Here is a 13,601-nt window from a genome sequence, read left to right as displayed (position 1 = left end):
TCAGATTTCAGATGCATACTACCACAGGGTTCTGAGGCTGGAGGAGCCTGTTCCATTATTTCTTCAGAGGTATCAAAAAACCTCCCTGGGTCAGGTCAGCTGACTCCACGCTACAGAATCTGTTGGTGAATAGCACCTGCGAAATGTAGATCAGCCACACAGAGGTGTTGTGCAGTGCCACTGTTGCAGAGGACCTCCTAGTGGAAGAAGGGGAAGAACTTTTGTGTTTTCGGCTTCTTAGTACCTTCGCATTTGTCAGATGTGGACCCAGACGCCTTTGAGGTGCACTAAAAGTCATTTCAGGAGTATTCTTTTATGAATTTCCATTCTTCTGGTCGTGTCACAAGTGACTTCAACAGTGTGGGTGAAGGTTTTATGGTGTGTTGACCAACTGTAGTGGGCAGAGGTAGTGACATCACCTTAGCACGACACGATTTCACAATTGTAGCACTGAAGTGGAAGTCACAAGTTTGCACGGCCATATCTTTCATGGATCGTGATATAATAACAACGGTACTGGAACTGCCAGACAGTGGTATACAAGGCTTTCGGCTAGCTAACATTTAATGAGCAACATTGATGGGTATCTTTTCCTTCACCTGGATCTTCTGAGCAGCTCACTAATCAAGGTTCACAGGATGAAGCAGCATATTCGTCACTGCAGCTGATGCAGCAGGTAGAGGGAGGTTTGCAATCTCCCTGATGAACATCCCTTTCACAAGTCACTCATTTGGCCAAGTTTTTACAGGACATGCACGTGTGGTTATACACAGTCATTGGTAGCAACAAATTGGGTTCGGTATGTAGGGTCTGATGATGACTTCATAGCCCAAGGTCCACTTGCTCGAACGCTAGGAAATGGATGCGGGTAGGCACTAATTCTGCATACACCTTCTTCGAAGCCCGATGGACTGTGTTTACAGCCTGATCAGAGAGATAACGTCTCATGTCTCCCTCTATCATACCATCACGTAGTTGAGTGTATATGACACCACCTGAAGAATCCAGTGTTCAATGAGCCTCTATACGAACAGCATATCCATGGAAGAATGTAGCTTTAAACCATTTTTGGGCTTGAAAAGCACTGTGTCTCTAGAATCAAAGTTGCACTGAGTAAGCAAGTGCAAGACTTTAATGCACCTGCAACTGTATGAAGTTCTGACCTCCCCCTACGCACAACATCGTAAGGTATCCAGGTGCAACTGGGAGATTCGCTGTGTCTCTGGCCCCATTCCATTCCCATTTATTAGATGGAGGTTGTGTTGATGAGTTTATGTACTCATCGTGGGCGAATCCCCCATGACTGACAGCATCTCTAATGGTGCACTCCTTCCTTCCAGGGGGCCCACAGAGGGGAGCACACCGGCCTTAGGTAACTGTTCACACTTTCCATACTCCAAACAGAGGGAAGATAAGAGCTCAGGCAATCACCCTTCCCTGGTCTTGGCTTAATGACAACAATGGCTTTTGTCGCAGAACGAAATCAGTAACCAGTGCAGCTGTTCTGCCAGAACAGCTGTTCTGCCTGGTTGATCCTGTACTGGATTACCATTTCAATTTGTGACTACTTTCAATAACATGAAAAAATATTTTTGTTGTGGTATTTTGCTAAGCTGAAAATCTTATAAATATGATTATTTTGTATTTTAGTGCAGTTTGAAAGGGCTCAGCTGAGAAAAGTTAGGCACACTACTTTTTTGTTGTTGGCAACAAAGAGTTAGAAATCATCAACACAATATGTTCCATGCTGCATTGCGAAGTAAAATGGTAGACCTTATTACTCAGCTAGAAGCCAACAGTGGTGGCTAGTAGCTAATTGTGTTGGCATAAACACAAGGGTACACAGTGGTTGTATCTAGACCCGCAGGTCAGTTCTAGAAGCTTCTATGGTAACTTACACATGACAAATCTCATTTTTCTAATTTGCCCACTTTCAAGTAATCCTGCAATATTTAATACACCGTTTTGCATACAAAAATAAAGGAATCTAAGTTTAATGGTTTACATCTATTCTTGTAGGTATTTATGTTTTGTGGGTCATAATAAAGTACCCTGCAGTGTCTGTTGAGAGACTGTAATCATTCCGCTTTGGCTGTACCAAAACTTTTATTTTTCTTACATCACAATTTCAATTTCAACATTTGGTCATCATCAGGTGGTCTGGAAGCAATCAGTCCCACAAAACAAGAAGTTTACAAATTTGACCATAAAGAAAAATAAGAATTTATAATTACTTAACAACAAATTTATCGTGTACGGCAACATGGTACCAAACATTATAAAAACAACAACATATGGTGGTATAAATCCCTCCATTCTTCTGAACACCATGCCAGAGCACATATTACCTAAGGTTAAAAAGCGACAAAACACTTGACATAATGATAAAACCAATGTTCACAACAGACACATAAAACAAGTCCCATGTAACCAGTATGGTGGAAGAAACACAGATGTTGGAAAAGTGACAAAGATCTCATATGCTTCAAGGATAAACCTGAGAGTGCAAAGATGCTAGTCAGTCAGAGTCGATATTATACATTTACGAACATGTACACAGAAAGGAACAGAAATGATGAAAAAATGTGTTAAATCAAGTTGATAACTAACACTGACATTTTGTATAAAAGGAAGTAAACGTAAGTACATATGCTTCTACCGTGAAGTAAGTCAAACAGAAAAATTTAAGTTGCTTGTCAGGTGAAAGAAGTGACATCCTAAACTATGATGCAAAGTAGCAAACTTGAAGTGTCAAAATAAACATATGCACAGTATGGCATGTGAAACATGCTAGAAGAATCAAAACATGCACTAAATGTGAACATTTTCGTAAAAAGAAAGTAATGACAAGTTCTCAGAGAGTGAGTCATAAGATAAAAATATTAAACTGACTTCCTAGTGTCAAGGGCACCTACAGACATAGGCATCTTTTAAAAATAAAACTCCAAGTAAAAAATTAAACCAGCAACCCATACACACACAAGCATACATCTGAACAGACTAAAACGTGATGAGATACAAGTTATGTACAAACATTGAGTACTATACAAAGGAAGCAATACTGGTTTGAAGTAAGTGTAGCATGCCAAAGTCCACTCAGGTGAAACAAACACTTTCCATTTTTTTAGATGATGTGATCAAAAAGAATTTTATCCAAACAGTAGCACAACTCTTGAATGGTAAATGTTCAGAAAGATAATGCAGAGCAACCCAGAAGTGCTTTTCAATTGAGCAAGAATTTTTTCTAGCTATTTGATTTGATTTAGTAAGGAAGGAGGGAATTGTGGCATAAAAGATGTCCTTAATATTATGCTTCCACCTACAATCATAAGTAACAATATACTGTAACATAAGAAAACACTGCAACTAGTTGATACTAACAAAGTTATAACAATAAATCCTGTTAAATTTCTGGCAGTGGGACTCAATATGGTAACACACATCCACTAGTTTTTAATGATGCAAAGGCCTGAGACACGTTGCTACAATATTGTGACACTTTATTGACTGACTGAATAAGAGCTACCAGTCCACCCTATGCATTGATTCTTGGTTTTTGGAGTAAATATCAAATCAATGAAGCAATTAAAGAAATGGACTGTGAAGAGAGGAAATGTGTGTGCCCTGTAGTGGTAACATTCATGGAGTGTTCTTTCCAGAAGTGGAGCTTTCACACCACATCAGAGGCTCAGAGGTGCTCCAGTTGAATACGGTGAGGATTTCAACAGTTGCCTGCACAGTCTCATGACAGCACTGCTTCCAATACACAGGGTCAGACACCTAGTTCACTTTAGATAAGCTACGATATTGATAATTTATTTTCATTTTGCCATTTTATGAGGCCACTGTTACTATTCAGTGTTACTGTGTATTTATTAACCGCCTAGATACAATTATCAAATTAGTTTTGTCACATTAAGCAATGCAGATTTTTAGCTCTGGAACAGGAGTTCTAGACGAGTTCTAAGGCTCTTTATGCATTGGCTGTAAGTTAGAACATAGTAGATTCTTTGCTATTAAAAATCATTTCAGGCATCATCAATATTTTATTGTCAGCATAAATTAAATAAACTTTGGCAAATGTCCCAATACGGAGACTGATTCCACTATAATTCATTCACTTCTTCAGAAAGGCCAGTGCATAATCTAGTGTATCCCATCTTGAAGCATGTCAATGTTAAGAGAAGCATAAAAGTTTGAGTAAGGCATATTCAACCCACCACAGAAATATGAGGAAAAACAGTTTTCAGCACATTTGTACTACATAATGTACTCTCACATCTATGAAATTGTTATATCATTGAATTACATGTTCAGGGTGTAAACGATGATTGTTTACAACATACACAGTGGTATAGGGGAAGTCTAGCTGAACAATTTGATATTTTCAATATCCTTTCATTCCCTTATGCCACCAGCTTAGTTGGCTGTTTCATTACTATTATCAATTAAAACTTTCCTGTGAGGGTAATGAAAGAAAAAAAGAGACTTCTGTAAACATTATGTACAAACTAATTGCAGTTATAATTTGATCTAGACTTAACCCTTATAAGCACAGTAGTTTTGTAGTAAAATGGCCAGACATACAAAACTTCTTATTAAATTCATGCCATTATAATGCATAGTATTTTGGGGCAAAATTTACGTGAAAGTCTGTTCCACATTTTGTAAGTGCAAGACCATGTTTTTAATATTTGTGGGCAATTTTAGCTGATATCTTGTGTGGCACACTAGCACTGCAGCTTAGATTGCTTTTGTTGGTCAATTTGTGGCTATTTCCCACCTTGATAGAAGTGCCCTATATCAAACTGTTCATCTTTATTCCACATACACCACAGTGGTACATTGTGAACAGTTATCACTTAAACCATGTATACATGTATAAAAAATATTATATACATAAAGTATGTTCTTGTTCTTAATGGGAGCTTTTGTACATTCTTAAGAAGCTTTTTAACTTACAAGCTTCCATTCTCACACTTCAATCATCTCCTGCAACAGCACTGTCGACAACTGGAGGGAGCACACTAGTCAGAAAAACACATTTATTCACCCGTTAAAGGGCTCTGCTATATACCTGCCCCCCCCCCCCCCTCTTCTTGGTCAAATGACCATACTCAGACTGCTCAACAGCTCCCATGGCAGTACTGGAAATACCACAGGAAGCACACTTCTCTGAACTACTCCTAGCCCGCCAGTCAAAAGGACTCCCTGACTAGATTAATCTGTTCAGTCTCATTTAAATGTGGACACTGCCGTAAAGTCTGAACTATTTCATTATTCTCATTGCATGTTCCTACTGACTGGTATGCCATTTTACACAGCTCTCAATACGAAGTACCACTACAAAATTCACTATGTGGATATCAATCAGGAAAAAAAAAAAAATTGTTTTGGTGCGTGAATTATGTCTACACAATGTTAAACTATTTTTCTCCACTTTGGCAGAAAAGCTATGTAATAAAGAATACTTTCTGATCATAAATTACATACCTCAGGAGAACTTTGGACATAAGTTCTGTGTGTTTCATAAACTTGCAACATCTGCATTATGTGTTCAGCTTGATCCCTTAGGCGACGTTCCATATTCTGTAAAAAGGAAGGGTTTGTTAAAGTATGAACTCTTTTAGGCACAAAGACTAAAACGCAATGTCTACTTTCCATTATTAAAAATCTTGTCTTGCTGGACTGTACACATTTACTAGTTTGCAATATATCTATCACCCACACCCATCAGTAACACAATTTTGTCACTTTTTTCCTGATATGACCTTCTAGCACAGCAAAGTACAGAATTTCACTGTTTTTATTTGATCAAAAAGGCTACAGGAAAATACTGCTGCACCACAATCTAGTTTGGAGCATTGTACTGCCTGGCACCAATGAAGCAAAACTGTCATTGGAAAAGAGGTGCCGTGATTATGGTGACCACACATTACGATTTAAGGAGATATATTCAGAGTGCAAGTGTACTTATTCAGTACGCCAACACTGCGAAATACATCTGCTACCACTTCTGAAAAGCAAAATTAAGACACCTTTCAGCTATGGCTAAGCAGCATGAAGAACTGATTGAACGAGAAAAGCAGGCCATAGTGACGAATGGGGACGCTAACTTAAAAAGGTTTCTGGGCTAAAATGCTGAAGAGAAGAGAACAACATTAGCCAGCTGGATTCGCATAGTTAGCACTTGAGTCAGATATGCTCATTCATTGTGCTCAGATGTTCTCAGACAGCATCCAGGTGTGTGCATGATGCCGAGCTACGACACTGTGCCAACCTCAAACTTCAAGACTAAGACTGCGTGCAGCCCATCACCTACTCTGGACCTCTGCTCCAGAACTGCAGTCACCTGCGTGAGCAGAACATTTTACACAGACTACGTGGCGTCTTCACACTGCCAAGTTGTCTACTGAGGGATTACCACCTCAAGGCATTCAACTACCAGACAGGATGCGTGTCTGAATCTGGACTGGTAGCTGCCTGGCTACCCTGTCACTGTAGTACAGTCCTTGTGGACAAGTGGCCTTCGAAGTATATTGTGCTGGGGGACTACAGTTTGAGTACTGATCTTCACTACCACTACCACTTTTAACCCATGTCCAGATGACGGAAGTGGTGTCATCTTCACATTCACAAAGCTGTTTCCCTCCATCACTATTGGTGTTACCATGCAGCCTCACCAACACTGAGTACAAATTTGGAGTCTTCCAGATAAAGCAACTTGGCTCAGGGAGAAATTAGACTTTGAACTCCACTTGATTACAGGAACTGGTATGGTTCACTGATACTTTCAATGGTTTCACCCAAATTATTTAAATAAGAATGATCATTCAGCAAATTTTTTTTAAATAACTTCTACACATGACAATAGTTTTAAAATATCAGCTGAATTAATGGACTGAAAGTAATAAACATCAAACATATATCTGAGCATGAAAAATTCAGTATTTAGTTTCCCAAAGGAAAATGGGGGGATAAAGAGGGCGGGGGGAGAAAGAGGGCGAGGGGGAGAAAGAGGGCGGGGGGGAGAAAGAGGGCGGGGGGGAGAAAGAGGGCGGGGGGGAGAAAGAGGGCGGGGGGGAGAAAGAGGGCGGGGGGGAGAAAGAGGGCGGGGGGGAAGAAAGAGGGCGGGGGGGAGAAAGAGGGCGGGGGGGGAGAAAGAGGGCGGGGGGGGGAGAAAGAGGGCGGGGGGGAGAAAGAGGGAGGGGGGAGAAAGAGGGAGGGGGAGAAAGAGGGAGGGGGAGAAAGAGGGAGGGGGAGAAAGAGGGAGGGGGAGAAAGAGGGAGGGGGAGAAAGAGGGAGGGGGAGAAAGAGGGAGGGGGGAGAAAGAGGGAGGGGGGAGAAAGAGGGAGGGGGGAGAAAGAGGGAGGGGGGAGAAAGAGGGAGGGGGGAGAAAGAGGGAGGGGGAAAAGAGGGAGGGGGGAAAAAGAGGGAGGGGGGAAAAAGAGGGAGGGGGGAAAAGAGGGAGGGGGGGAAAGAGGGAGGGGGGAAAAGAGGGAGGGGGGAAAAAGAGGGAGGGGGGAAAAAGAGGGAGGGGGGAAAAAGAGGGAGGGGGGAAAAAGAGGGAGGGGGGAAAGAGGGAGGGGGGAAAAAGAGGGAGGGGGGAAAAAGAGGGAGGGGGGAAAAGAGGGAGGGGGAAAAGAGGGAGGGGGGAAAAGAGGGGGGGGGGAAAAGAGGGAGGGGGGAAAAAGAGGGAGGGGGGAAAAAGAGGGAGGGGGGGAAAAGAGGGAGGGGGGGAAAAGAGGGAGGGGGGGAAAAGAGGGAGGGGGGAAAAAGAGGGAGGGAGAGAAAGAGGGAGGGGGAGAAAGAGGGAGGGGGGAGAAAGAGGGAGGGGGGAGAAAGAGGGAGGGGGGAGAAAGAGGGAGGGGGGAGAAAGAGGGAGGGGAGAAAGAGGGAGGGGGGAGAAAGAGGGAGGGGGGAGAAAGAGGGAGGGGGGAGAAAGAGGGAGGGGGGAGAAAGAGGGAGGGGGGAGAAAGAGGGAGGGGGAGAAAGAAAAATGGTTCAAATGGCTCTGAGCACTATGGGACTCAACTGCTGTGGTCATAAGTCCCCTAGAACTTAGAACTACTTAAACCTAACTAACCTAAGAACAGCACACAACACCCAGCCATCACGAGGCAGAGAAAATCCCTGACCCCGCCGGGAATCGAACCCGGGAACCCGGGGAGGGGGAGAAAGAGGGAGGGGGGAGAAAGAGGGAGGGGGAGAAAGACAAGAATTGTGCTGGTGCTGCAGACAACTATGAAAACCTGTTAGAAGCTAAGAAATTAAGTAATTTACTCACATCTCTAACAGCTTCAATGGTTTCTGTTAGATCACCTAGATCCATATTATACAACATATAGTAACGAGCCAGATGCAGAATGCAACTCAGGTCACTAGGGCTAACCAAGTGAAGCAGCTCCAAGTTACTCCGCATTCGCATGCGGCGGCAACTGCTGTGAGTGCGTTGACGGCCAGCCACTTCTAAGTTGTTTGCTATTCGTTCAACAACCTAAAACAGATTTATGATATGATTATAAATGTTTCCAGTATTATAAGGTAGCAATATTTTTTCACACTAGAGAAAGTTGAAAAAAGTATCATATTGGGATGAATTTTACATGTAAAATCTTTAATTATTTATCCACTGCTCTAACATTTTTTCTATGTAGAAGAAATCAAGTGCCATGTAATGAGCCTAACTGGAAATTACAGATGTGCAGTTGCAAATAACAATGAATGTAACCAACGCTGTTGTATTTTCTTTGCCACTGCATCTGTCACTGGACTTATCTGATACAAAATAATAGATTAGGGCAGTGAATGAAACATTGGGAATTTGTGAGGAGCTATTACCCTTCATCCTACTGAAGGACTCAACAGGGCAAGATATATTTTGCCCCTTTTTGCATTCCTATACACTGCACAATTCACAAGGAAAATGCTTGTTTAAAAAAAAAGTGTACAATTAATTACTCAGCAGATTAGTGAAAATTTCTAATGCTACCTGAGCGAAAGCGTTTAATCATCTACAGTACAAGATGTTTTCTAGAACTCATTTGTGAATATGGAGATTTACCATGTCTTTGGGAAGTTCACTAGCTGAGCCATGCCAAACTGTTGGAGCAGTTCATCGAACTTTGCCAAGTTTTTTCATGGAAATGAAGTGCGAGTGTTCTCAAACTCCAAGATGATGGATTTGTGACTAACATTACAGGAGATCTTCATAACCACGATCTGTACTCCAAGCAAAAATTGTTTGCCTGTATGAGAACAATTTTGGCTTTGAGTACACATTCAGGTCATGAAGATCTCTTGTAATGTTAGCTGCACAGTTAAATGTTTACACACACACACACACACACACACACACACACACACACACACACACACACACACACACACACACACACACACACACACAATTTAAACAAAGTATTAGCAACTGACATTTTCTTTGACTTGTTGAAAGTAATTCATTGTGCAGTTCACAGTACACTCCTTGTAAAGCCCAAAAATATATCATCAGAAATGTCCTATCTAACTAAAAGCATGCAGAATATTGTGTTACGAAATCCCGGGACTGTATGCAATAAAACAGCATCTTCAGAATCAGAAATAATCACTACATATGTACCATAGGTGTAGATTTTGGGTTCCACTCTTATTTCACTATCCATCTGAAAGTTCAGGTATCGTGTAAAAATGTGAAGTAAATCAGTCAAGATCGTTTTGAAATTTTTGATAACTGCATTTCCCTTTTATATATTAATTACATATATATGTACATACATAATACATTACAAAAATATACAGCCTGTCCACCTATGTCTGAATGTTGAAGTATTGTGAAAAAATTTGAAGTAAAACAGTCAAGTACTTTAAGATTTTCTGTAACAATGTTTCCCCTTTATATATTATACGTGTATTTATATATAGGGTGTATCAAAAAGAATCATCAGATTAAAAAAAAAAAAAATCGTAACTATTCTGTTATTTGAGACGTGTGCATGAACATACTGTTGGAAAGAGCAAACTCTTGAGTTTTACATGGTTCCCACTAGGTAGCAGCAGTGTGCGCCCACTTCAATTCTAGTAAAAATAGTGTCAGGTCAACAGCAAGTGTTCTACATTTTGCTCAGTGCAGGTCAGTAATAACTGTTCAGCGTGACTTTTGTATTAGGTATGGTGCGGATCCTCCAACAGCACAGAGCATTAGACGATGGCATGAATAATTCCGAGGAACAGGTTGCTCATGTAACAGCAAATCACCGGGGCCGTCCCCTAGTGTCTGACACAGACATCTAACACATCTGGCATAGTTTCACAAGGAGTCTGCAGAAATCCGTTCACTGTGCAGCTTGACAGCTCAACATAGCCTCTATGTCCCTCTGGAGTGTTTTGCATTAACATTTACACATGAAACCATACAAAATTCAGCTACTGCTAGCTCTTCACGAAGGTGACAAACAACAATGTGTGGAGTTCTGTAATTTCGTTCTTGGCAAGATGGAGGACAACAGTTTCCTGCCACACTTGAGGCAGCATTCCATTTAAATGAAAAGGTGAACCATCATAATGTGAGAATATGTAGCACGGAACATCCACATGAAGCTGTACAGCATGAGAGGGACTCTCCAAAATTTTATGTGTTTTGTGCAATTTCATGGGAAAAGGTGTACGGTCCATTTTTCTTTGCCAAGACAATTGTTACAGGACATACATATCTCGATATGCTTGAGAACTTTCTTTTCCCACAGTTGGAGACTGATCCACATGACTTCATTTACAAACAGGACGTGGCACCACCACACTGGCATCTGAAACTGTTGGAATTTTCAAAGTAAAGGATTATTGAACACTGGATTGGTCGCACTGGACCAAATGATTCAGTTTTACATTACTGGCCTACAAGGTCACTGGACCCTACTGTATGTGATTATTTCTTGTGGGGGTTTATAAAAGACAGTTTATGTGCCTCTGCTACCAACAATGAGTGACCTGAGACATTGCACAACAGCAGCTGTGGAAGCTGTAACTCGAGACATGCTTGCTGCAGTGTGGGGACAATTTGAATACCGCATTTGCATATGCTGCGCATCTCAAGTGGGCATATTGAACAGCTATGGAAAGGTATTAAAAAAGATTTTTGAGTTTCCCACATTCATCAAGAAACAAAATTCACCATTTTTTTATTATTTTTTTTTTATGGAAACATGCGACACCAGAACTGTCAGACGGAACGCAAAAAACTTATTTCAACCAGTTATCAAGTGATGACCTTACACAAACTGGTGTAATAAATAGATTTATTCATGAGGAACCATTGTGGGCACAGAAGGTAGGTGTAGGGCTACCCAACTGTGTAGCCAGGCTGGCAGAAGCTACCACTACTGAGAGGCCGGCACAAGCTACTGGAATGTTTCCTTGTTCTTTATTTCCCCAACAGGGCTGTTAGGAATAGGCCATTGAAACAGTCCAGTAGTCCATCTGTAGCTTCAGTACCTTCTTAGGTTTCGTGCTTCTCTTACCAATGCTGTAAGGGTCCTACTATTCAGTATCCTTCAATTATGACACAGCTTCTCACTCATGGACTTCAATCCCATGTGTTGAAGATGCTGAAAAGAGACTTTTCTTGTTCCAGTGGAGTAACACACTCAGAAGATGAACTCTATGTATTTCCTACAATGTACAACTAACTTCTCTTAATGAATTTACTACACATGCATTACATTCCAGGTAGATATTGTCATGCATCCATCTCACACGAGGCTCAGAACGATAGTACAATCAGAAACAGAACATCAATGTTGTTACGATTTCTTTGGCATCATGAAGGTCACATGCACTCCATGCCTTTCCTTCATGGCTCCACAGACCAAACAACTCCACCCAGCATGTAGAAGCACTGGTCTGGGGCTCACATCACTGATAGCACAAGATTGGTACAATGCTGATCTGCAAAAACTATCAAAAAACCTCCTAAAAGTGGGTTACTTCCTACTTACTAACTACCTGAACCCACTAACATCTTTCATCAGCCAACAGATATCAAGGATGTGGAAAATCTCACTCTACAAATGACACACTGACTTCATGAATTATCTGTGCTGAATGGCATATCAGAAGTGAAGCTGATAATACATTTTCTGGCATATATGAGCCGTGGCAGCATTGTGGTATCTTTGGATTCCCTGACTGACTGACATCCTGGTAGGAGGCATGAGTGTCACAATGATTCACTTGGTTTGTTGCAGTTTGCAACTGAGGAAAAGTTGGTACCCATGCCGCAGACGGTGAGATGATGATGGTACAAGGTGGCAGCAGGTACGGACTGAGGGGCCAACCTGTTGACATGGTGGCTGTTGGGGCCTCTTGTATTTGGAGCCATATGCACGATAGCATCCACTGTGGCTGATTTCTGGGGTTTAGAAAGAGAGAGGGGGAGGGAGGGGGGAGAGGAGGAGGGGGGAGGGGAGAGGGGGGAGAGTGGGAGGGGGAGGGGGGGGGGAGAGAGAGAGAGAGAGAGAGAGAGAGAGAGAGAGAGAGAGAGAGAGAGAGAGCGCCAACAAGTTGCCTTCTGGAGTGTTCTCACCGTGTGCAGTTTGGATGTTGGTGGCCGAAATAGTGCTTTGAATGATAGCATATGGAGTACTAAAGAAGTTACGGTACATACTGTATTTTTGCCCTCAGTGAACCTTGCCTGTGGAGTTTGAAAGATTAGGTTTTCCGCAACTACTGAAACCTATTTGAAGCCACAAGTGTAACTCTCCTGAATTGCTTAGTGATTTCTGTTTATGTATGTGTAAGAAGTGTTGTCCAGGCAGCCAGTCTATTAGAACCTCGTAGTCAGTAAATTTGTCTTTGAATTATCCTAACCAATTCTGCCAGCGATAATGTGCACTGGTGTTTCCATTTATTGTTACTCAGCTTTAAGTCATTCCTTATCTGTTGTAAGTTTTAAGCAATGCTGAATCAGCTTTTGATGTTTAAACTAAAGTTCTTTTAAATTTAACAGTATTATAAGAAGGAATGTGCTACTCACTATGTAGTGGGGATGCTGTATCGCAGTTAAACACAACAAAAAGACTCTCACAATTATAGCTTTCGGCCATTGAGGCCTCTGTTAACACACACACACACACACACACACACACACACACACACACACACACACACGCATGCGCAAATGCAACTCACACACACGACTACAGGCTCAGGCAACTGAAACCACACTGCAAGCAGCAGCACCAATGTGTGATAGGAGTGGCAACTGGGTGGGGGTAAGGAGAAGCCTGGGGTACGGAAGGGGATGGCAGACAGTGAAGTGCCGCATGTTAGACAGAGGGCAGGGGAGAGGTCGGGGGGGGGGGGGGGGGAGAGGTGGAAGTAGTAGAAAAGGAGAGAAATAAAAAGCCTGGGTGTGGTGGTGGAATGAAGGCTATGCAGTGCTGGAATAGGAACAGGGAAGAGGCTGGATGGGTGAGGACAGTGACTAATGAAGGTTGAGGCCAGGAGGGTTATGGGAACGTAGGATGTATTGCAGGGAAAGTTCCCATCTGTAAAATTCAGAAAAGCTGGTGTTGGTAAGAAGGATCCATACAGCATAGGCAGTG

The 13,601-nt window shown here is 42.0% G+C and overlaps 1 protein-coding gene across 2 annotated transcripts in view; it reads right to left on the bottom strand.

Moving 5' to 3' along the window:
- LOC126189981 (F-box only protein 21-like) overlaps nucleotides 1-13,601 on the bottom strand; it is a 104,507-nt gene that overhangs the window by 47,132 nt on the left and 43,774 nt on the right. For both annotated transcript variants that reach the window (XM_049930983.1, XM_049930984.1), the window contains exons 7-8: nucleotides 8,288-8,497; nucleotides 5,494-5,589 (exon numbers count right to left, since the gene is read on the bottom strand). In XM_049930983.1, coding sequence (XP_049786940.1) covers nucleotides 5,494-5,589; nucleotides 8,288-8,497 — 306 coding nt within the window. The remainder of the gene's footprint in view (nucleotides 1-5,493; nucleotides 5,590-8,287; nucleotides 8,498-13,601) is intronic.

The sequence above is a fragment of the Schistocerca cancellata genome, chromosome 1 (genome assembly GCF_023864275.1).
Source record: "Schistocerca cancellata isolate TAMUIC-IGC-003103 chromosome 1, iqSchCanc2.1, whole genome shotgun sequence".
NCBI lineage: Eukaryota > Metazoa > Arthropoda > Insecta > Orthoptera > Acrididae > Schistocerca > Schistocerca cancellata.
The sequence above is the reverse complement of the archived record's forward strand: the minus strand, read 5'-3'. Positions and strand labels throughout refer to the sequence as shown.